We start from the raw sequence: 25,686 nt of genomic DNA, 5'->3' as shown, positions 1-25,686 counted from the left end.
GTTTAATATCAATTGTTTTTGTTTAATTGCAAGTATGAGGAACTAAACCCTTACTTAGCTAGGGTGAAGTTCGAAGCCATGAACATGCTTGAGATATGAATTGATTTCTTCCAATTGTGATTTAATAAGTTGTGAATGCAATTCAATTAACTACTTTCTTCAAAACTAATTCTTGTATGTTGATTAAGGATGCATACTTAGTTTTCATGCATGAATTTGATGCTAGGATATAAATGAGTTTCACCTAATCGTTACAAGTTTATATTCATTGGTAGTGAAGGTTGCTAGTCACAATCGCGTTAATTGAATTCTTGGCAAACGTATCATGCATTCATAGTTACGAATGCCTCGTTAACACTTATGATTTTCATATAACGTAATGATCTTTGATTGTATCTCTATTATGCATTCATGTAGAGGACTTTTGGAGAATAATTTGGATTGTCGTATGCATTCATCCAATTCAATAAATCAAGGAAAATCTGAGGATTAATTAGTGCATCACGGTTAATCTAGGGTGTTGAGTTTCATAATCTATTGAAAAGCAATTGGAAATCAATTCATGTACAAGTGTGTCATGTGTGAAGAATGGATCTCTAGCTAATCCATCAACCATCTATTTAGTTTTACTTTTTGTTGTTATCTCAATCTCATCCAAACCAATACCCCCCATTTACTTTCTTGTATCAAAGTGTGTTTAAGTTTGTTTAGTTTGTGCCTTAAAGTGTTTTGAGTCGAGTGAGGTATTGTAAGATATAGTTTTGTGTCATTGAGTCTATTCTAACGTTTTTAACTTTGTTCTTATATTTTTGAGTCAAGTGAGAGGTTATTAGCAAGCCCTCCTAATCCCCGGTCCAGAACGATCCCTACTTATACATATACTACAATTGTCAACAAGAGGGTTTAATTTGTGTGCTTAACTTTATTAAGCATCAGGGCCTGACGTCCTCGTCGGCACACCACGACCAGGGTTAGGCTCTGATACCAATTGTCACATCCCGGCCCGGGGTGGACCACTTCCCGGGCCCAATCCACCACCGTAGCACGATATTGTCCGCTTTGGGCCCCGACTACGCCCTCGCGGTTTTGTTTCTGGGAACTCACACGAGAACTTCCCAGTGGGTCACCCATCCTGAGAGTGCTCTGGCCTCTTTCTCGCTTAACTTCGGAGTTCCGATGGAACCCGTAGCCAGTGAGCTCCCAAAAGGCCTCGTGCTAGGTAAGGATGTGAATATACATTTAAGGATCACTCATTTGGGCGATGTGGGATGTCACATCTTTCGCACGAGAATAATAATGTGATTAAATTAGTTGTTAAATGATTTCTTTTTTTAACAAACGATATTATCTACACTAAGGAGGAGGAGTGTGGGATTAGCCTCACAATGAGCTAGCAATAATATGATTCAATCAATTGTTTATTAAATATTATTTTCTCTATTCTTAATGTAAATTCTATAGAGACTAATTTTATTATATGAATCCAGCTGCTTTAATTAGTTTATGAGGGATTTCTTCTAGCATGATCTAAGATTATTCATTTACTTCATATTTGACTTTCCTTTTGTCAATTTACGCATATAAATACATTTAAAACGTGTAAGTTGCGCGTAGACGCCGTCATTCAAAAAATGCATTCTGCACGTGCGTGAGCGCGTGCATGAAGGTTAGTAAATTAAGAAACACATTAACTATTAGTTTTGGCAGGATTTGGGTGGACTATTATACCTACAATAAGCAACAACAAGCTTATATATAAACTATTATAACTACAGTTTGTTAAAATCCACCCTAGGCTGCAAGCCACTGTAGTCGTGGGTGTAGCTTCGCCAGTGCATTTGTAGTTCATTAGTACTTTTTCAGCAAGTTATATGAGTTATTCAAACAATAGAATTATAATTTTTGTCATAATTCCACATGTATAATCTCCAAACAATAAAATTTGTAATTGACAAAATTGAGTTTAACGATAATTTAATTTTTGTTATTTTAAAATTTCTAATAATTTAAAGTTTCTCCATTAAAAAACAGTATTAATATGTAGGGTAAATTACATAAAACTATCTCAACTATTAGGTCATTCATAGTTTCATACCCCATCTTTAAAAAATTTCAAATGCATACCTCATCTACGAATTTGTTACAATTTCATACATTCCGTCAGTTTGTCTGTCAATTCTTCCTTTAAATAGTGATGTGACTTGAGACGGGGCCCACTCTCTATTAAAAAATTAATTAAATATTAAAAAGTAAAAAAAATAAAATCATTTAATTTTTTTTCTTTTTGCATGGGGGACCCACCCCTTATCCCCCTCACCCTTTCTTCCCCGCCCCCGTCTTCCCCAAACCCAAAACTAGAAACACCCCAACCCAGAAAAGGAGAGAGAGAGAGAGAGAGAGAGAGAGAGAGCTGAAGAAGGAGAACATAGGTTGGTTCAAACCCAACCCTGAGTCCTAACCAAACCAGCCAAAATCAAGGCCGCGTTGACCAAATCATGAAGTGAGTTCTAACCTTTAATCTCGCCCGATGTCCCATAGTTGCTCAAATCCACAATCACCAACCTCCAACCTGCAATTAGAAATTAGTGTCAATAAAAATGGATAAATTAAGTAATCCAGAAGGATCAGATGAGGGAAAAAGTGACCACATGGGTTGGAGAAATTGGAGAGGAGGAAGCGATAGATAGTTCGCCAGTTTTTTGAAGATATATTTGAATTCATTAGGTTGATTCAATTGGTGGTGAATCAAATCCGAGGTGGCCACATGAGAAGACCACATCGCACTGTTCCCAACGAACTAGGGTTTGATTGAGCTTCATGCGCCCATCAACGACCTTTCTAAATTGGTGATGAAAACTACATCTGCTTGAAGCGAACTAGAAGCGGCCAGAACTGGTTCATCACGTGGCTCTCACCATCGCTCCACTGCGTTGTTTCTAAAAAGCATTGGCGTGAATCGACATGGCCGCAAAAAATGCGTCGCCTCTGAAAAAGTAGGAAGACGCCGATGTTCAGGAACTGCGCCATTGAGATAGTGAGATTCGTCGTATTAACAAGAATGGGTGGCTTGACTGAGCTGGTGGCTTGGATCTGGAAGAAGGTGGCCGGCGAGAGTTGGTGCTGGGTTCGATGGTTGATTATGACGATGAGTTGAAGGAGGAAGAGGATGGGTGAGAGGGGATAAGGGGTGGGTCCCCCATGCAAAAAAATAAAATAAATGATTTTATTTTATTTTTAGTTTTTAATATTTAATTAATTTTTTTTATAGATAGTGGGCTCCATCTCAAGTTATGTCACTATTTAACGGACGAATTGACAGACAAATTGACGGAAGATATGAAATTGTAACAAATTCGTAGATGAGGTATGACTTTGAATTTTTTTAAAGATGGGGTATGAAACTGTGACTGATCCAATAATTGATATAATTTTATGTATATCCTCAAAATTCCTTACAGATAAAGGAGACAAAGACAAATCAAAGACAAGACATTTACAGAAAGCCCATGACATGATACCCACATCAACACCAAACCATGGAGAGATTTTTAAATGACCAAAATACGGACACATACATCATCTATATATATAAAGGGAGAGCCCCAATTTGGTGAAGCTTTCCAAAATGCCAAAAATGCCCATTTGTTTCCTTCACAATCAAAATACAAAAAAGTTTAGAAAATGAGGATAAAATGGTAAAACCAGTATTACTACACAGGAGAAAAGATGAACGTGCTTTGGTTTGGAATTGCTATGAGTAGTTGCGTTCGGTTTCTCTCTTTCTTCCACCATCCACCACTCAAAAACTCAATCGCCTTAGTCTCTCAGGTATCTTTCTTTATTTTCTTTTTTCTTCTATTCTCTTGCTCTTTTTAGCGTTGATTTCTTTCTCCATCATGTCTTATCAAGACTGAATTTGAAGTCTAAATTACGGCTAAAAATATAGAGGAAAAAATCTGGAAGGAATCCATCGGTGGATTTAGATGCGACTCTGAAATGACAGCGATCGAGGTGAGATTAGAAGCATGCTGCAGTGGGCAGTGAAGCCCCGATTTCCAGAGCAGCAACAACCTTATTTGGTGGAGTTGAGCATGCGACTCTGACTCGAGTTGAGTAATCTCTGTGACGGAGCAACTCAGTTTGCAAATAACTTACGAGGAATTGAAACCTTACTCCCAATTTCTACAGCGAACATCTCACTGCAAGCCTTGAAAACAAAGGGGTACGTAAAATTGTCCGCTTTCTATCCAAACTAAGTATTTCACAGTACAAAACCAAAGACTTGAACGGACATCCATTGTAGGCATATCCCATGATCATGAAATTCCACAGGAACAAGTTTTTCAATAAAATCCCATAAAAAATCTACTGTGCTTGGGGCATTTTACCACAGTATGTAGAAAGGGGCGGTGAAGGTGACAACGTGGAGGTTCTAGCCATTTGGTAAGGATTTGGTTTTGATGAGGGATCAGAAGATGGTAATTTTTAATTCTCCCTTTACTTCAAATGTTGCAGATCCATAAGAAAGAGGTGTTTCACTTCATTGGTTTGTATATTAGCAATTGTTATATATTTGTAGTTTGTAACGGTATGACAGGATTACAAATAGTAATGATTTCACTAAATTTCTCTTGCTTTAATTCTTTGTTGTTTATCCTTTCTGTGTGAGATTCTATCTAATTATTTATAATGTATGCATTCTTATTCATGTGCTTATAACAACCATTTATTGATTATTATTTTTCTTGCAGTTCCAAGCTTTTGATGGATTAAGGCCAAATCCTCGATCTCCCTCTTTATCCTGCTTTCTTTCAATTTCTTGGCATGCAATATTTCTTTGCCTGGATTTTTATAATATTATTTACTATTATTATACTTTCTTCTTCTATATATATAAATCCATAGGGCAAAAATTTTAAAATGACCACAATCCAAAAATACTCTTATTTGATTCAGATTTAAAAAAAAAAATTATTTCAATTTGTAGTCTTCTAGCAAAACAAAACTACCACGTAGAGGGATAAAAAGGTAAAAACATGGGTATAGAGTTTTTTTTTTCCTTTGGTAGAATGGCTATAGAGTTTTGAGCATGGGAGAAGACAAGATAAGAGCTGTGAGTTTTCTTTGGTAGAATGTCTATAGAGTATTTAGGGTTTTCATTTAAGTTCGTAATATGCTTTTCAATTACCGAATGATTTATTTCTCCCTCTCCTTCTTCTTATAGGGAAATCTATATATGGAACGATTATTGTTGAACTTGATGCCTGTTTTATTTGGAGAATAGTCATTCTGACTTTTCTCACTCTAATTCATTTTTACTATTCATATTCCTTTTCCATTCTCATTACATGTACGTAAATGTGGATTGATTTTAGTCATCGAAATTCATATGTTTTGCAGGTTCTTGATCGCTGTGAGAAGATTGAGCTGTTGGTAGATAAAACTGAGAATCTTCGCTCCCAGGTTAGTCCATAGTTTATGTGTGTCATAATAATATTTGATTTCTTAATAGGTGGCTTCATTCAAATGGAGTTTGCTTTTAAATTGAGTTCTTACAATTGTGGCAGCATAAAATTGACAAAGCACTTTGCATGCGGAATGGGAAAGGGTAAGAAATATATCAAGAAATAATAGATAACATACTATGTAACTCCATCTTCAGCAATTTTTAATAAGATAAATTGTTCAAACAAATGTGATAAAAGTCAATGTATTTTGTGGTACTGTAAGGAAAAAATATATATATGAATTCTTACTCTTCAACTTAATGTCATAGATTAATTGTTTAATTTATTCTCTTACGTTATTATTTGATTCATTGAAGTATTTTTTTCCTAATCTCTTTGAATGTGCTTCCACGCGTATAAGGAGCATTTATTTTATCACGCATTTTACACCCAACTCAATTATATTTCAATACTTTTTATTTGTAATTGTATGTTGTATTTTATTTTTAGGATGCCATATGAGAAAGAAAACAACTACCACAACACATCTTAAGGGGCGTGTAGCGCCTGTGATTAAAAAAAACCTCTTGCATGTGCGTGAACGCGTGCAGAGAAACTATTATTTTATTATATAAGAAGAATAACACTGCAAAAAATCCCCCCCCCCACACACACGCATACGTGACACATCTTCCGTTCTGAGGGATGGCCTGCGGTTGCGGTAGGCGACCATATATAAAAACGGATTTAGATCTTCTCCGTATTCTCTTACTGACGATCCTGAGGATCAATGCATAATAATCGTTCATAACTTTTTTTTATATATTTTTCACGCAAAACCTTTTAAATTTTTAGTTTTATTTCGTCAATATATTGCATAAGTTTGTGCGTCTGCAAACTTATTTTCTTCGTTTTTTATTTTTGTGTTCAAATGGGAATTGCAAAAGAGGAAGATATAGACACTCACACACACACACACACATATATATGTATATGTATATGTATTTACACACACATATATAATATATAATCTGTAGCTAATGGAGTGTGAATGTGAAGGGTTTTCTATGTGTTGTGGTGTGGGATATTGAAGGAATTTATTGCTTTAATCTTTTGTCGAATGGTATTGCTGACGGTTTGTCTTTTAGTTCAAGATAATTCGTTAGATAGTTGGTGCCTTATGTTGTACTTTTATGCGTAAACGGAAGCGAATTCTAACAAAGTATCAATATCAACTAGGGATGGGTGCGGTGTGGTTCGCTGCGGTTTCGAGTGAAACCGCAACCGAAACCGAAATTTTTTGCGGTGCGGTTCGGTGCGGATTTGAAGCCAAAACCGAAATGAAACCAAATTGTTTGGTTCGGTGCGGTGCGGTTTCAAACGGTTTCGATTCTGTTTTCGAGAAAAAAAAAGTACAATTTAAAATATACACTTATTTAAGCATAAGACGGTCTTATTTTTTTTCATATATTAATCAATGAACAAGCAGCAAAAACAGCAACAACAATGCAGCAAAACTGCAAAAAAAAAAAACTGCATCAAAACTGCACCGAAACTGCAGAAAAACTACACCAAAAATGTAGAAATAACTTAGCACCATTACGAGGTAAACCATACAACACATTTATCAATTATAATGGTAGTAAGGATTGAAACTTTTCAATGAAATGCTTTGTCAAATTGTCAAGAGCCTGAATGTCAACCAGATGTTATCACTTTTAACATACTTTTCGATGCTCTCTGCAAGCAGAGTAATATCTCCCTTGCCATTGGCATATTTTAGTTTTTGTCCATTGTTTTGGAGAAGGAAACCATCTATTGGAAATAATGAGGCTAACTTTTGGTTCAAGTATTAATGATATATGTGATCCAGCCTTTCATAGGTACTTAAAATTACTACCATTGGCATTATCAATTATCACGTAGCAAGTTTCAGATAGTGCAATGTATACCACATACATAGCAGCACAAACGATTGAAAGAACGGTAGTAAGGATCCACATTGAAAATGCCGAATACTAGCAAGGATACGTGCATACAAACCCACGCAACATAACATCACAACTAGTAAGATATATGGTGCGGTTTCGGTTTTGGTCTGGTGTGGTTTTGAAAACCCAAAACCGAAACCAAACCGTTTTCTTTGCCGCAGTTCGATTTCGAAACTGCAACCATTTCAAAACTGTAAAACCAAACCGTTCGGTGCGGTCCGATTCGTTTCGTGTTTCAGTTTCGGTTTTCGGTTCCAAGCGCCCACCCCTAATATCAACATCGTAGGTGAAAGCTAAAACAAACAATCTCAAACTAACACAAGAGATTTATGTGGTTCAGTGTAAGGCCTACGTCCGCGAGCAAAGCACGGCGAGGAATTTCACTAAACAAATGGAGATTACAAAAGAGTGTTTAAACTCTCACAACCCAAATCCCACAAATTACAAACCCTAAACCAAACGAGTAGAGAACCCAAAACTAACGGAGAAGATTCTCCCAAATTGCTCTCTAACTCACAAACTTACAAATTGACTCTCACCAAATTGCCACACGAATGAGCCACACTAAATACACTAACCCTAAGGTCCTATTTATAGTGCATAGGACTTAGGTTACAATAAGAATCCTAATAGGAAATAAATCCAAATCCTAATCAAATAGGTAATTAACAAAATCTCTCCTCCAAGGAAACTAACTAGGAAGTCAAATCTAAACCCAAATAGGACACCAAAACCAAATAGGTAATACAAACTTAATTTATTGCATCATCCTAATTTTGAGCCAAAAACCCAACAATCTCCACCTCGGCGAGAAATTAGCAAACTTCCAAATCAAATCCAAACTTTAAATTTGGGATACCAAAATACAAACACAAATGTGCACCAAATTCTTTTTAAACTGACCTCCACCTAGACTAAAAAAAAATCTAAAAGTCTTCAAACGTGAAATTTCCTCCAACGCCTTCTCCAACAAATTCCATTATGGAAACTCACAAATACGAAACAAAAATCCAAGCAAAAGTTTGAACATACGAACAAAAAGTGTGAATTGCATTCCACCCAAAGAGCTTGAGTAGTACCAAGCTCCACCTCTTCACATAACCTTTAGAGGAGTTCAGAACAACGATCTTCTACAATGTTTGCATCAACACTAGCAAAAGACTTATCAAACAACTTCTTTTTGCCCTTGAGTTTAGGGCAATCTACTTTCCAATGACCATCCCTATAACAATAGCTACAAGTGTTCTTTCCAAGTTTGCTCCTTTCCTTATTCCTTCCTTGAACTACCAAAGCTCCATCTTGTGTGTCAGACACTTTATTCTTTAGCTCTTTAGAATTCAAAGCGACTTTAATATCTTCCAAACTAAGACTTTCTCTACCAAATAGCATGGTATCGACAAAGTGTTCATACGAAGGAGATAAAGAACACAATAAAGTTATCGCATAATCCTCATCACTAATTTGGTTGTCCACACTTTTCAAATCCATCATAAGTTTATTGAATTCATCAACATGCTTATGAATTGAAGTACCTTCATCCATACGAAGAGTATGCAAACTTTTCTTCAAATACAACCGTTTAGCAAGGGATTTGGAGATTTGATGCTACCAACTTGACGCAAGACTTCATTCGATAAAGTCAGCAGGATTGCTCCAAGTGCCCGCTCCATAACGTCTTCTTTTTCTTCATCAGTCCACGAATTCGGCAAAGCCTTCACACCCTTTAGCGTTTTCAAAAGCCCTTGTTGAACTAACAAAGCACGCATCTTCAATTGCCAAATACCAAAGTCATTGCCGTCGAACTTTTCAATATCAACTTTCACCGATGACACAAAAGGCTTCATAGTGACTGCCAAGCAAAGCCCAAGCCGAAAACTAGGCTCTGATACCACTTGTTGTACTTTTATGCGTAAACGGAAGCAAATTCTAACAAAGTACCAATATCAACGTTGTAGGTGAAAGCTAAAACAAACAATCTCAAACTAACACAAGATATTTACGTGGTTCAACGTAATGCCTACGTCCACGAGCAAAGCACATCGATGAATTTCACTAAACAAATGGAGATTACAAAAGAGTGTTTAAACTCTCACAACCCAAATCCCATAAATTACAAACCCTAAACCAAATGAGTAGAGAACCCAAAACTAACAGAGAAGATTCTCCCAAATTGCTCTCTAACTCACTAACTCACAAACTCACAAATTGAGTCTCACCAAATTGCCACACGAATGAGCCACACTAAATACACTAACCCTAAGGTCCTATTTATAGTGCATAGGACTTAGGTTACAATAAGAATCCTAATAGGAAATAAATCCAAATCCTAATCAAATAGGTAATTAACAAAGGCTAATTATATTAGCACCCTACAAATTGTTGAATAAACCCCACATACTTAATACAGCCCACATTTACTTTTTCAATTAAAAATTATCTTAATACACCCCACTTCCTTCCCCATAATACCCTCACACCCCACATTCTTAATATACACCTTATATTTTCTACATACAGCCTCACATTTCTCAAATCTTGTAACACTCATTTTTAATTTTGCCGAATGATTTCAAACCATCTGAATGTTAGTTTGCCGAATGATTTCAAATTGAATGATTTGAAAAAATGTTTGGGTTCATTTGAACGTTTTTCAATAACAATAATAATGATTTCAAAGCTACCATGTTGTTTCCATTTTCTTGTGCATATTTTGGTCGAACCAAGTCGACCTGCAAGAAAGCACCTTATGAATGTCATTGACTCAATCTGCAATCAGTTCACATGCCATGGTTTTTGAATTATGAGATTCATAAGTGCTAATTCTTGAATTATTAGATTGAGTGAGATTAAATAATTATTGATGTCGTCGAAATCACTAAAACAAAAAAAAATATGAAGTCTTACCTCATGTAAAGCTTTCGAAACACCGATTTCATGTTCCGGTCAAAAATAATTTTTCTCAATAAACATGTTTGTAGTTTCATTGCTTAGGGTTTTATTCAATAATGGAGGGTGGGAGGGGTTTTAATTGTTGAAGTAGATAAATAATACGTTAAAAGTGATTTGGGGTGTATTTATAAATTTTTTATTTTTTTTAAACCTAATAAGGTCAAAATTGTAATTGCATAGTAGGGTAAATAAGTTATTAATATTAAATTTTAATATAAGGTACATTCAACATTTTGTGGAATGCTAATATAAAATGCCTTAACAAAATATCTCCACCAAAGAAACTAACTAAGAAGTCAAATCCAAACTCAAATAGGACACCAAAACCAAATAGATAACACAAACCTAATTTATTGCATCATCCTAATTTTGAGCCAAAAACCCAACACCTTACTGTCGCTGTTTGCTGATTTCTGTGCCCTTTTTTTAGATTCTGTGCCTTGTTCCTCTTGTTCTGTTTCTGTTTCGAAGAAATGCAGCAGTCGTGGTTCAATTGTATTTTTTTTCCCTTGGAAGTTTTTCTTAAGCGATTCCATCTCAATTGATATCACCTTTGGGTATGAACACCTTTAGTGTTATCGTTGTAGTTTGTATATTTTTCTTCCTTTCTAATTCTAGTAAGAACTTGAATTTGTTGCCTTGCATTGCATTCTGATTTTCACTGGTGTTATGCAGACGAAGAGAACCAAGAGGGCGGGTATCGTTGGGAAGTACGGTATGTGCCTTCTTCTTCCTTTTAATTTTTTTTAAAAAAAAGCTTTGTTGTGAAATGACAAGGTCCTATGAGGAAACGGTTTAACTTGTGTGTGCATTCACGCACGCAGGCCGGCAGAGGGTACTTTTCAATGATTATTCTAGTTTTATGCTTATAATGATTGTGAAACTCGGTCACAGTTCAGTTAGAAAATTTTTGGATTTTGAATTGGTGGGTGCTTTGTTATTGGTATATGATCAAACGATTACAGTTTTTTGTTCAAAAGGGGGACACATAGGTCTGGATTCACTACCCATGATATTTTTTATATTTAGCATGGATTCAATACCCATGATCTAATGGAAGACATGACACAAAACCAAGAGCAATGACTTTCTATGATTCATATAGCCGACCCCACTTAGTAGGATAAGGCTTCGTTGTTGTTGTTGTAACATGTTTATGTTACAATTGTGGATTACTTATTTTTTTGTCCATCAAGGCACCCGATATGGTGCTAGTTTGAGGAAGCAAATCAAGAAGATGGAAGTCTCTCAGCACAGCAAGTACTTTTGTGAGTTCTGTGGGAAGGTACTTACTCTACTATGTTGCCCTATCTCTTTTATGATTATTTTCTAGTCTTGTGGTTTTCGTACGAGACTTCAGTTTTGAAGATGCAATTTTTTCTAATAAATATACTTGGTTGCAGTACGCCATTAAGCGTAAGGCTGTTGGAATATGGGGCTGCGAAGACTGGCAAAGTGAAAGCCGGGGGCGCCTACACGCTGAAGTAAGGAGTTTCCGGTGATAGGCTTTGTTTGTCATGTCTCTGACGTTCTACTGAGATTATAATTGTGTTTTATGTTATATTTTGCAGTACTTCTAGTGCAGTGACTGTTAGGAGCACCATCCGAAGGCTGAGGGAGCAGACTGAGAGTTAGAGCTGCATTATTCTCGTTTTTGTTGAAACGATCTATCCTTTTCTTAAACTTTGATTTATGTTATATACTCGTATGCGGAGCTTTTTTGATGAATTGGAGTAATGGTTACCGAGTAAAGGATCTTTGTTCGTGACATGAATGTCATGTTGAGTAATTACCGAATTTGTAGGTATGAAATCCGCACACCTCCCTTCATACAAAATATATCTGAGTCGTACGTCGCACGTCGCGCTCTTAATGAATAGAAGTGACATCGAAGCCCAATGCCTGCAAAACCATTCATTGTCTTACCAAAATTGGCAAGTTGCAAGTTGCAAGTTGCAACCAACCTTGATAATTTCTGTTCCTTGTTCGAAACAAATTTTGCAAAAAATAAGGAAAGTCATCTAACTATAGCCGTCTAATCATGCTTCAACTCTAGACTTGCGCAATAGCGAGTGGCCGAATGCCGCTTGGCGGCCTTACACGTTCCACGAGTCTTATGCTGGAGTGACTCATTCAAATCACACAATGAAAGAGTTTATGCACAGATCGATTTGGAATCGAGATACATAAGAGTAAATGATTCATTTTGTGCTCCTGTTCATGTACAACAACAACAATAAAACTTTATTCCGCTAACTAGGGCTCGTTATATGAATCTTAGAACGCATTGCATTCGGTTAGATGTCATGTCTTCCGTTAAATCCAAATAGTCTACGTCTCTTCTTAGTCTTTTTTCAAGTCTTCCTCTACCATTTGATCCTAAGCCTCTGTCTCGTAATCACATATTCTAACTGGAGTGTCTGTAGGTCTTTGTTTCACATGTCCAAACCACCTTAACTGATTTTCTTTCATTTTATCTTCACTTTCGGCAACTCCTAATTTACCTCGAATATCCTCATTCCTAATCTTGTCCTTTCTCGTATGCCCACACATCCAACGAAGCATTCTCGTCTCCGCTACACTCATTTTGTGTACATCTTGATGCTTAAGTGCCCAACATTCTGTGCCATAAAACATTGCTGACCTTATTGCCGTCTTATAAAATTATTCCTTGAGCTTTAATGGCACGATACATCCGATGCACTCTTCCACTTCATTCATCCAACTTATATTCTATGATTGAGGTCTCCATCCAATTCTATGTTATGTTACAAGATAGCAAAAGTGTTTGCTCTTTAGTACGTCTTGATCTCTAATCCTCACCTCTAACTCATTTGAACCTCTGCTCCCATTGAACTTGCACTCCATGTACTCCTGTTCATGGACAAACAGAAGAAGATTTGCATGGGTGGAACCGCTAATGGTTACATAAATTTTTTTCTGCTTGTTAAAGTACTAACAAAGTAGCAATTGACATACAGCACTGGCTGGCTCAAGGTTTTACCTGGTCACAGCACTTATATATTACATCTACTTCATCTATACACTACGCACTAAGATTGCAGACGAAAATTACTAAAGCATCCGGATGCCGATCGGCATTCCCTCCTCTCTCTCTCTCTCTCTCCCCCCCTATACGTTTACATAATCTGAGAAACTTTATAGATGTAAACTCTGATACTCCCCATAAATAAGTTTAAAGAAGCACCATCATCTCAACGCAAGATGCCGAAGAGAACACAAACCTAAAACTTAAAGCTGCCGGAGAAGGGAAACCATAAAACTTCCTCTTGTTCTCACACCTCCCAAATTTGTACGGATAAATGAGTCCTCCCGGGATTTTCATACAATTTGAATTGGCATGTGGTCACTGCTAGTATTATGCTGCATTTGTTTCTGGACAGCTTTCACCGCTGATACTCTAGCTGCATTTGCTGCCCTATTAGCTGCTGTTACGGCTCTGTTCACTCTTTCATCCACCTTTGCTACATCATAGGCTTTCTCGGACACTATTCTCGCTTCCTGATTGTAACACAGAATAACAAAACAGATTAACAACAAATCATTGTCTATTCATAGAGGTATAATAATTCTCAACCCATTTTCATGCTTCACTAAGAACGTCATTGCTGCAGAAACCAAGGATTATTTGAAGTGCAGAGTATAAGTGCTCCATGTGTTTCTTTCAATGCTAACACATGAAAAACAATCATGCAAAAGTTCATTAAATATTACAGGTTTGAAATTGTGAGCTAGAATGAATTTTAAGTCACGCTAATTATAATTTTTTCCTGGCTTCAGCAATCTTTCTTTAAATTGACACAACGTGATATGGCGACACTGAAAACTATACAGGTGTTGACCAACCATTCTGTTCAATGGGCTAAACGAACTAAGGGCACAAAATTGTCACACATCCACTACTATTGCATTCCACAGATCATGCAGAGGGTTTACAGAAATATTTTAAGTAATAGTAAGTACCTGAACCGCATAAAGTACTTTGGAATGATTAACAGCTATGGGAGATACAGGAGAAGTTGCATTCTGTGTGCTTGGAACATCAAGGACTCCATTTTGCCAGTGACCAGCTTGAGTTTCCCCATTTCTATATGTGTACATACCAAGCCCTTGCCTTCTACCCTCATGCCAAGCTCCCTCATACCTATGCCCATTTGCAAATCGATAGACCCCAAACCCATGCATTTTGTCCGCAAAATATTCTCCAGCATACGTGTCACCATTTCTGAATGAAAAAAAGAAGCAGAAATTCTGTCAAAAATAAATACTGAGCATTTACATATAAGGTCGAAACCAAACACAAAACTAATTGGGCATTAAAGGAACATGCCTGTGTACTTGCATGGCAAATCATCACAATATCTCAATATCCCGATGAATGGTGAACACAACTGATTTCTGTATGTAAGTTTTCATTATCAACATATACTGTTCTCCCTAAATAAGGGTTTTTATATTATTCACCAGTCTCATCTTCCGATGAGCATGTAACTGTAAATATTGATGCAAATGCCGTAATTCAAAGCACTAGACTGTAAGATTTTTCACCACTTATGCCATTCATTTCAATAAATGATAAGCAAACAACCCTAGTACTACCTATAAATCATCTCCACTTTCATGATCTTTGAGATTAATATGTTGCACTCCCTCGAGCATCACCCACATCCGTTTATTTATTTCTATTCACATTCGTTTTTTCCCCCAACATTAACAATCCTAAGTTCCTAACACATAATGCCTAAAGTATTTGCTGCCAAGAATTTCCAGCAACAATCATCTCACTTGCCTACATATAACAGAGATGAAGCCCATTATTTTCAAGTTCTACAACAAATTTTAACAGAAAGAACTCAATTCTGTTGATGTGTACGGATCCAGAATTATCCCCACGGTAAAACCAAAGGGAAGTATTGAAATGCAGAAACCTACCTACATCAAGTGGCACAATCTGTAATTAACAGTTTTACAATCTAATGACAACCAGGGAACAGACCAACCAAAACAATTCAGGGACAATGCGGAAACAACATCGATATTGCAATAACAAAATACATAAACAACAAAATCATAAAACAAGAATCCCGAAACACAGCAATGCGAAAAGTTACCTGAAATGGTAGTGACCAAGGCCATGCTTGACACCCCACTTGAACTCCCCAATATATCTACTCCCATCCTCACAGGTATGGATTCCACACCCATGACTCTGCCCATTAGACCATTCCCCTGCATAAACATCTCCAGTGTAGAACCTATACACCCCGAAACCATGCCTCAGGCCCTGCCTATACTGCCCGCGGTACCGGCTTCCTCTCGCCCACGTCTCGACACCATAACCATCATATTTCCCATCAACCCAATCCCCCTCAAACCTCCCGCTCATGTAATAGTAATACACCCCACTTCCTGAACACTTTCCTTTATGAAATTCACCCTCATACACGTCACCGTTGCTGTAAACCTGAACCCAACACCCGGAACTCCCTTTCTTTTCGGCTTTCGGCCGCGACCCGATTGACCAAAACACGGGCAACGGCGGGCTAGAGGAGGTCTTGAGCTTGCTTGGGAAAGACCTGGCCAGGAACAGCCGTATGGAGGGGAGGCGGGGAAGGGCGAGATTGAGGGAGAAGAGCAATGCGGCGGAGAAAGCAAAGGCGGAGAGGAAGTCAAGGAAGAAAGAGTGGCTAGGGTGAGAGACCAGGAAGTAAAAGAAGGGCAAAGAGAGCAGTAGGAGGCGGCGGCGGAGGAGGTGAACGCGGCGGAGGAGGCGAAAGAAGGCCGATTTGGCAGCGAGAGAAGGGGAAAAGAGAGGTGGGTTTTGCGGAGGAGGTGGGAATTTGTAGAGGGTCGGGGATTTGGAGAGGGAGGAGGGGGTTTGGGTCAAAAGGGGTCGCTTGTAAGGTGTGGTTTGAGGGATTGGGGGGTCATGGTGGGGCAAATGTTGAGATGGGTAGCGAGGGAATTGGGTGATGTGATTGACTTGGTCGGAAATGGAAGAGAAGGAAGAAGAAGGCGCCGATGGCGGTGGTGCGGCGGCGGCTGAGGCTGAGGCTGAGGCTGAGACTGGGTTGTAATCGGAAGAGACGCCAATGCTTTCTTTTCCGATCTGAGCTTCAGATTTCTTCTGATGCATTACATATGGAAAAACATAATACAGTAACAAAAAACACCAACGATTAAAAACGACGACCAAAAAGGACAGAGGGTTATTTTTTTGTGTTGTGTTGGATTCGATTGTGGGGTTGGGAGAATGTTTGTGTGTATTATTAGGTTGAGATGATTGGGAGAGAGATGGATGGAAGATGAGATGTTGGGAATGGCGGTGCGTGCGCTGAGTTTATGGCTTAAGAGTGGAGAGTGATATACAATCCTTGATTTCCGATTTTGAAAATATTACAGACAGAAACAGAGGGGTCCACCGACTATATCTGACAACTCAAGGCGACAAATAATAGGGATTTGGAGGGTCCTCAAATGGGAGGGCAGACCCTCCTGTTCGGTGCTTTTCTCATTCCTTCTTATTTTGTACGGTCATAGTTAAGTCATGTTAATATTTTATATTAATTTTTTTTATAGAGATAATAAAACAAAACAAAAAATAAGAATATAAAATTTTGACGCAACTTAATTGTGATAGCACAAATAGAAAGGGATGGAAAAGGCACCCAAACAGGAGGGCAGACAATCCGCCTTCCCCCAAATATGGGTAGAATTTTCCATCTTCAAATCATTGCTTGATCCACGTTATGTGAAATCATTTTTTCATTTTATTAATTAAATTTTTATTTTTTAAAATATTTATTTATAATTTTATTAGACATACATTTTATTATAAGAAAAATTAATGAAAAGTTAAAAAAAATAGTTTTAATGAAAAATGACAACTAGAAGTGTAGTGAATAGTACCAAAGAAAGGTAAAAATGTAGTTTTTCGTTAAAAGTGAACAGTATCGAGAGTGTTTTGTTAAAACTCTCGGTAATACTGAGTGATGATTATATTGCTATGTTTGAATACCTATAATATTGGTACATTTGAATTTCTAGTATGTTTTATTTGTTGTAGAATCTAAACGTACAACATTTATTTTCAAATTTACCATAAGTTTTAAATACATTTTTTATGTAACTATACATAAATTCTTAACAATTAATGAAGTTTTCATAAATGTCATGGAGGAAGAGACTAATTAAATTTAATGACAAAAAAAAAAAGGTTATTTTGTTAATGTTATGTGTGACAACCCGTCCCAAATTTTACGTTTTTATTAATTTTAAAAGCGTGAATTTACGAAAATGCCCTAGAGGCAAGGACTTTGACTTCCGTTGACCATCGGCTAGAGAGACGTATGACTTATTCTTTTAGCATATCCTCGTAGTACTCGTTGGTATGAACATATAGACGAAAGCCATTTGCGAGTCCAAATTATAACGGTCTAGGTACGGACGTTTGATTTTGATTATTCAAAGTTTAGTTATAAATTATTTGTATTCCCACCTTGTGGGAAAGTGGCCAATCAGATTTGTGTTAGTAAAGGACCAATTAGATAAATGGGTTAAAGGGACCAATCAGCCAATCAAAAAAAAAAAAGAAAAAAAAAAAGAGAAAGCTCCCAGCTTTCCCGTGCACGCCACCAACCCAGTTCGACATCCCATCTTCCAAGGCCGATTCCGCCCAACTCTGATGGAGTTTTTCGACACCACCACCACCATCTCGAAGCTCTCATTCCCCTCTACAAAACCCAACCAAGAACCACCTTGATTAACCACTATATGAGGCGGTTTGAGACCACGAAAGTTGACGGTTCTCGCGGTGCTCCGGCCACCATTTTCAAATTTTCGACGAATCGATAAAACAATGGCCGATGCCACCACTTGGGCTTTATATCCCATCATCCTAGGAGAAAATACCAACCAACCTTGACCCCGTTGGAACACCGTAGACGACGAATTGACGCCGGGAAGCTTTAGGCACCGGCTAGCTTTGTGGGCAAATTTGACTATCTTCCGTCCACTTTTGGACTTCGTGGCTGGTATGAAAGTTGGTACTCTCTTTGAGATCTTCATTTCTGTGAATTTTGGTAACTTTTAGATATAGTTAAATTTTCCGGCAAGTCGAGGCGGCCAACCGCCACCGCGTGGGCCGAGGGGTCCCCTGACTTTCCTAGGATAAAGTTGAATACCTTGGTTCCGTTTATGAAGTCCGATTGACGAAATTCCGTCGTTTGAACTTAGTTTCATTAAGGTCCGCCACTTGATTATTACAGCAACCGACGATTCGACTATTGGATCGTCATTAACTTTTAATAAATTATAGTAAGTAATATTTGAGGATATTAGAAACTTACGGATTGAGAATCTGACGTACGGATCTTCCCAAATTGGATTTGTAAGTTCGTAAAATAAAACGCTAACCACCACTTGAATTGGCAATTGGAGGAGATCCAACCGTTGGATTGTAATAAAACTTTAGTATAATTTTTCAAAAGTATAATGTGAATTTGTGGAAGTTACGTATCAAAAGCCCGAGGTGCGGATCCCCCAGATAGAGTTATGGACCCTACCGTCGACCTTTGATCGACGGTTGACTTTTGGTCAATGAGTTACAAATCATTATAGAACGTCCTTGATGATATGTTTTATGTAAGTTACGTGTTCTATTGATAAAAACTCTGAGACGTGATTTGATAATTGTTCTAGGCGACGATGGTTCATGATGTCTCGATATTCGTGATAGGGAGTCGTAGCGCGAACCTCAGGTGAGTGGGTCTTTTTCTTTTATTGTATATAGTTATGATTGATAATTCCACAAATGCTTTTAAATTGTTCTATGCATTTTATGCCATGTTATATATATGGTAAAATACTATGGTATGGTTGAGTTTTAGATTGCATTATGGTATATCTATATGCATACTATCGGCATATAATTACTATGAATGCTTTGAAGTACTAAGTTGAACTACAAATGGCTTGATCCCATTTGAGTGTACGTAGGCAGTCTAACAAGACAGTTAGATGCAGCCATAAAACAATCCGAATTTAACATGGTACTTGATTTCTTTAAAGAAAGAAGTTATAATGGTTAACAGCGTAGAGATTAACCTTGATTTTATTCTGGCCTATCACTAGGTATAGTTCTGATTAAGAATGTTGGGGTGTTAAAGTGGTTATGCCAAATGATGCTGCGGACGCCAAGTAAGCTTCAGGTGAGTACATGTTGATGATAGTGATTGCAGTGTGTATAGTTATGTTTATATGCATTTAATGTTCATTATCATGCACCTCGGTGTTAGTGCTCCGCCCGAGGACAGGGTCTAGCCTTCACGTAATCGTTCACCTCCAGCACCACACGCTCACCTTGGATCCAAGGTAGGTGCTAGCCTGTTGTACAGACCACATTAGATGGTTCTGACTCGTAGGTGACTTGCGATACTTCGCACAGCCTTCACGTGATCGTAGCACTTGAGCGTATTTATTTACACCTAGCTTGTCGTATAGACCACTTTAGGTGGTTCCGACTCGTGTGCAGGAATTGGTAGGTGAACTATATAAGTGACTCCGACTTATGTGCTAACATTGATTGATATGGGTAAGTTGTACAGGTCACTATAGGTGACTTTGACTTATGTGCTAGCATTGATTGATGAGATATGGGTAAGTCGTATTATGTTACTATAGGTGACTCCGACTTATGTGCTAGCGTTGATTGATGAGATGGGTAAGTCGTATAGGTCACTATAGGTAACTCCGACTTATGTGCTAGCATTGATTGATATGTTATGGGTGTAGTCATACATGCCACATTAGGTGACTCTAACTTGCGTGCTAATATAGATTATTGAGTACATGATTATTTAGATTGTTGATGAGATGCTGTGTCGTGGTATATTTATGGAATTACTATTGATATACTTTTGATTTCACATGGATACGTGGTATGATTTTCTAGAAACTATACAGGTGTTGCAGCGAGGAGTTATAAAGTTTTAGAAGGTTTCTATTAAAATTTTATTTCCTGGGCCACTCACCCTTGTTTTGTTTTCACCCTCCAAGTTTATTAGTTGAGCTTTCTTATCGACGAGGATTCGTGGCAAATCATAGTATTGGAGATTTCTTTCGATGGTATGATTCTCAACCCACTCTACTGTACTTACTCATGCTCTAACGTCATGTGTGAAGTGGGTTCATTCCCTCTCACCTGTAATATCCTGAAAATTTTAAATATATGAAATAGTTATTCATAATTATGAATATGTGGGAAAAATCGAAAATAAATCGATTTATGATTATGGTAATAGAATTGGGAAATTTTAAAGTTTTGTTTCCGAAAATTATTATAAGTTATGTAAAGTGTTATTGAGATTTTATGTTATTCATTGAGAAATTATATTAATTTATTTGAATCTAGTATTAAATTAAAATAGTTATGAAGTTTGAAGTTGGAAATTAATTATTTAAAATCCGTCGACCTTTTTAGGTCAATTTATATTTGAGAATAGAGCTCGACCTCACGAACACGTGGGCGCAAACCGTTCATGAAACAGAGTTATAACGAAAGAGTTATTAATGTTTAAAGTTAGGGACAAAATGGTAAATTGGTCATTAATTTGGAAGGCTTCAGATTTCTGGAGAAATCTGATCAGCCACGTGGATGTTAGGGATTAAAAGGCGAGGAGGAATAAGGAGGGAAGAGGACCAATGAGGGAGAGGACCGGAGGAAATGAGAGAAAGGGGAGAAAGATGGGGAAACTGGGGTTTTCCCCAACCCGTGACCCGACCCGGCGTAATCTCCCAACTCCGGTCACCGTTGATGACAAGGTTGGTGTCAAAATGATCCTTACCTCGAGAAACATCGATCTCACTTCCATTTTCATTTGAAAATGTAGGAAACTTGGGTGGATTTTGGGTGAAACCCGTATGGAGGGGTGCACGGGTTGAGCTTAAATTCGCCACGAACTGAAACTAACTCCTCCCATTTCCGCTACCAAAACACTCTCCTTAAACCCAGGAACAAAGCCCATGATTTGGTTAGGGCGTTGCAGTTGTTTTGGAGCCGAATCAAGAACACCAAAAAATAAGGGTTTTGACGGTTCGTGGACAATTTGAGGTGTTTCCCGACCAAATTAGCTTTGGCCACAGGTATGAAAGTTGTTCTGCTCATTAAGATCTACTTGACTGTAAAATTTACAAATTTTTGGAAAAAGTTGATTTTCCCACGAGTCGGGACGGCCGACCGCCACCCGCGGCGGCGCGTGTGGCGGTGCCTAGCCAGTGGGCCGACTCTACCATTTTTTATGCTAATTTTGATGTTCTGAATCCATAGTTTATATTTCACATGGTGGGTGAAAATGTTTGGACTGAATTTGTGATTGTTGGTCACTAAGATATTAAAGTTAATGGGAAGTGTATGTGAACTACGAGAGGCTTGATCCTGCTCAAGGGTACGTAGGCAGTCTAACAGTGTTAGATGCAACTTTAAATAACCGAGAATTTAATTTTTAGTTGAGAATTATTCTTAGATCGTAAATTTATTTAAGTGCAGTAAAGGTAGTAAATTGACAAATATAATTGTTATGCTTTGTTAAGAGAATTCAGGTTATAGAACGTGTGGAATTAAGGAACTTAAGGAACTTAATGGCCTATCACCGATAATTATTGCCGAAAATAAAAATTTTCGGGGTGGGGTGTTACATCACCAGCGCACTCTGGTTCTTAGGCACTCTTAGGTTTAAATTTATTCACATTTTTCCATATCATCACACCTTATATGGCTTCGTCACCTTCCAGGTGTCGGTCAGCACAGCTCGATTCAGAGTCCTAGTGGATATCCCGGGTCAGGATGTGTCAATATGATACATATTAAATAAGTAGAAAAATGCTAAGTTGACAATTGATCAAGGCATCTTAATTAAATTTTGTAAAGTAACCAATGTTTAGTTTAATCAAGTTGGAAAAATGTAGAAGATGCCAATTACTCCATAAAAATTTGTAAGTCTTAACCTCAAGAGTAACAAAAGTTTATATTAAAGATCATAAATCTTAAAAAGGAGGTGTGCAGAATTCTCCTTAGAATAATTCATAGAGTTTATAGAAGTACATTAGTATTCATCGTGTGATGTTTTTGTTGAAAAATTAGTTATTTATTTATTTTATTATTTATGGTTTTCTTATAAGCCAATGTTTCGGTTTCATGCCAGCTAAGGATTAGTATTTGCTTTAATTTTCTCTCTGTATAAGAGTTTTTGCATTAATTTATTTCTAACTATTGTTATTCAAAATGTAGTCATCAGTTTGTAATTGTCTTAGCAACGTATTTATTTGATTTTCTGTTCAAATTAAATATATTTGTAATGTTGTGTTGTTTGTATATTATGTGTACTCTAATTTTCTATTATTCTATATGAAAATAGCCATTCATGTCATTCCATTTTACATTTTAGTGAGAATCATTGGTGAATAAAGTGATAATTTCTACTACATATACATGGTGATTTTTGTGTACATTATTCGATTTTCACCAAAAATAAATTTGAACCGTATTATTTGCAAGCCTATTAAGGCTTAGCCCACTCCTTCACCTTCTTATTGTAGATAAAATCATTTGTTAAAAAAAAATAAAAATGAGAAAGACGGGGATGCTAAGTTACAAGGCTAGCTAAGGGGCAGTACCAGCTAGGAGACAAAGTCTTCTATTTTTCTGTACAATTGGAGTCAAAGTCTTTGCTATATACATATATATATATATATTTTTTCCTTATTACAAACGATATTTTACACTGATCTACAATAAAAAAAGAAAAAGAAAAAGGGTTTGAACCGTGAACACGGGTGAGTTAAAAGAAAATTATCCTAATGGCCAGGACAAGTATTTCAATTCTCACCCTCAAATGCCTTATTTCGGAACCATTCGAGGGTCTAGCACGCCAGGGGCCTTGAAACCACCGGATGTGTAGTCGATTACACTGCTATCCATGCTTCATGTGTCTCAATATCTGGTAGACGAGATCTCAACAAAAATTTGCTTCACCACTCGTGTAACGAATCAATCTGAGACTGAGGACATTCATTTTTGAAAGAGCTTTCAGACCTTTCGGCCATGGCTACGACTCTTGTGATTGCTTAGGGTTAGGGTTTTCTAAATGGAACAATAATTCAGTAACTGGTTTAAAGTTAATTCTAATTCTTGGCCTATCCATAAGTTGCCATGAGATGACAAAGGAAAGCAACCTAATTTAGTAACTGGTTGGAAAAATATCTATATATATATATATATATATATATATTGTTGATGCACAAAACCGAAGTGGTCTTGGAACAACGTAAATCCGACCGTGAATCCACAAGAAATGTAAAGAACACAAGATGTATCGTGGTTCACCCCAATGTTTGGGCTACGTCCACACTGATATTGTATTTCTTTGTTTGTGAGAGGATTGTGAGGGAGAGAGCTCTGTATGTGAGGATGAGAGCTTTGTGAGGGTGAGGGCGCTCTTTTCCGTTTGTGAGGGTGAAGAGGCCCTTTTATAGAATAAGGGCTTCTCACTTATTACATATTTGCCCCCTTCATTTATTACATAATTACATTTGAGTCCCCCGAGTATTTATACGAGGTCTAAATAGGAAGGCCCTAAGTATGGTATAAACAGTAGTCCCTCAAGTCTTCAGTCAAGAAAGTCTGTTGACTGAAGACTTCAAATTAAATCCATGTATGGGCCGAAGTGGCGGTTGTTCGGAGGCGGTATTTGTATACCTTGCACTGAAGCTTTGTAGGTGAAGCTTTGCAAGTGAAGCTTTGAAGTTGGAGGTTTTGTAAATGAAGCTTTAGAAGTTGGAGCTCTGTAAATGAAGCTTTCAAAGCTGATTGACATGAGTGATGCTTATGAATGTTTATATGAGTGATGCTCATGAATGTTGACATGAGTGATGCTCATGAATGTTGACATGAATGATGTTCATGAATGTTTATGTATGATTGACATGAGTGATGCTCATGAATGTTTATGTATGATTGATATGAGTGATGGTCATGTATAATTTTGGAGTACTGGACGTACTTTTGATCACTTAGTTGGTGATAATAGCGGCAGGCTGCCGAATAATTTTGGAGTACTGGGCGTACTTTTGATCACCTTGTTGGTGATAATAGCGGTAGGGTGCCGAATAAATTTGAAGTACTAGGCGTAATTTTGATCACCTGGTTGGTGATAATAGCGGCAGGGTGCCGAATAAATTCGGAGTACTGGGCGTACTTTTAATTACCTGGTTGGTGATAATAGCAGCAGGGTGCCGAATAAATTTGGAGCCATAGGGCCTGGCTCTTTTGGGCATATGGACCTTGACCCTCTCCATAACATTTCAGCCCATTATTTTGGGCTTGCCCCTTTTTTTTTTTAATTACCCTCTGATGGGGTTATACAAATGTCTCCGAAAAAATAAGAAAAATAAATTACATCATTCAAAAATAAATCTAACCCTCTGCTCAATGGGTCACACCCATAATTCCCCTTTCTACATGCCATCACCACCGCAATTATGTCTGCTTCTTTTTATCTTCTTTTGCTTTCTGCTTTTGCTTTTGTTTTTCTGCTTTGCTTTTGATTTTCTGCTTTGCTTTTGCTTCTGGCAGATGGCAGGAATAATAATAGGCTGAGTATTGAAAAAGCTTATCTTTTTCGTGAGTGTTTTTTCAGATAGTGGGATGGTGGACTCCCTGTGGCTGCTCATCTTCGCACTAAACATCCTGAAAATACATACAAGTTGCAGAATTTATATCAAAGGTGGGCCCACCATCACCGACATCCCTGTATTCATTCTTCACATTGCTTGCGCTGTCCTTGGTCTTTGATGGACGGACCGAGATGACCGTTGGCGCAACACATAGCAGCAGCGATGGGGGAGGAGAAGCAGCTCCAGTTGATGCAGAACCTATTCGGTGATCAATATACTCCTCGTGACCAGCGAGGTTGATCTTCTCCTCGTGACTGCAGTGACACCATGCAAGCTCCAAGAGTTGAGCCAATGCTGGAGATAATACCGCTGCGGGTAGCTTTGGCTCTCAGAAGGTTGATGGGCTTAGAGACGGCGGATGAAAAGCCTAGATTGGAGGGAGCCACCTAGGTTTTGGTGTTGACGATGACTGGGGAGCAGGGCAATGGGTGGCGTCACCACCGTCGTCGACGATCAGATATGGTCCACCACCGGGGCCTCAGTCGAGGGTGCGCTCAGTGCACCACCAGTAAATTGGCCTCAGCTATGATTTTTTTGGAGCAACCCAA

General features: G+C 37.7%; 3 protein-coding genes across 3 annotated transcripts in view; 2 read left to right on the top strand and 1 right to left on the bottom strand.

Moving 5' to 3' along the window:
- Nucleotides 1–25,686, top strand: part of LOC126581893 (uncharacterized) — a 66,052-nt gene that overhangs the window by 5,574 nt on the left and 34,792 nt on the right. The gene's annotated exons all lie outside the window — the stretch shown is intronic.
- LOC126602436 (60S ribosomal protein L37a-like) lies at nucleotides 3,059–12,022 on the top strand. The gene is made up of 7 exons (XM_050269302.1): nucleotides 3,059–3,124; nucleotides 5,401–5,463; nucleotides 10,818–10,874; nucleotides 11,063–11,102; nucleotides 11,584–11,672; nucleotides 11,791–11,885; nucleotides 11,959–12,022. Exons 1-7 carry the CDS (start codon nucleotides 3,059–3,061, stop codon nucleotides 12,020–12,022), a joined length of 474 nt encoding a protein of 157 aa, XP_050125259.1.
- On the bottom strand, nucleotides 13,309–16,775 carry LOC126581858 (uncharacterized). Its single transcript, XM_050245791.1, has 3 exons — nucleotides 15,520–16,775; nucleotides 14,372–14,633; nucleotides 13,309–13,909 (listed from the first exon to the last, which is right to left on the bottom strand). The coding sequence occupies exons 1-3, from the start codon at nucleotides 16,542–16,544 to the stop codon at nucleotides 13,730–13,732; spliced, it is 1,467 nt and encodes a 488-aa protein (XP_050101748.1). The 5' UTR covers nucleotides 16,545–16,775; the 3' UTR covers nucleotides 13,309–13,729.

Source organism: Malus sylvestris, chromosome 2 (assembly GCF_916048215.2).
Source record: "Malus sylvestris chromosome 2, drMalSylv7.2, whole genome shotgun sequence".
In the NCBI taxonomy this organism is placed as follows: Eukaryota; Viridiplantae; Streptophyta; class Magnoliopsida; order Rosales; family Rosaceae; genus Malus; species Malus sylvestris.
Note: the sequence above shows the minus strand (reverse complement) of the source record. Positions and strands in the feature narration are given on the sequence as shown.

Excerpts from the sequence above, each read along its gene's own strand:
- LOC126602436 (XM_050269302.1), top strand. The coding sequence starts at position 3,059 with ATGGGTGGCTTGACTGAGCTGGTGGCTTGGATCTGGAAGAAGGTGGCC. Across the intron at positions 5,464-10,817 it reads CTGAGAATCTTCGCTCCCAG|ATTCTGTGCCTTGTTCCTCT; the intron begins GTTAGTCCATAG and ends CCCTTTTTTTAG. Across the intron at positions 11,886-11,958 it reads GCTGAAGTAAGGAGTTTCCG|TACTTCTAGTGCAGTGACTG; the intron begins GTGATAGGCTTT and ends TATATTTTGCAG.
- LOC126581858 (XM_050245791.1), bottom strand. The coding sequence starts at position 16,544 with ATGCATCAGAAGAAATCTGAAGCTCAGATCGGAAAAGAAAGCATTGGC. Across the intron at positions 14,634-15,519 it reads CTTGGTCACTACCATTTCAG|AAATGGTGACACGTATGCTG; the intron begins GTAACTTTTCGC and ends TTTTTCATTCAG. Across the intron at positions 13,910-14,371 it reads AAGTACTTTATGCGGTTCAG|GAAGCGAGAATAGTGTCCGA; the intron begins GTACTTACTATT and ends TGTTACAATCAG.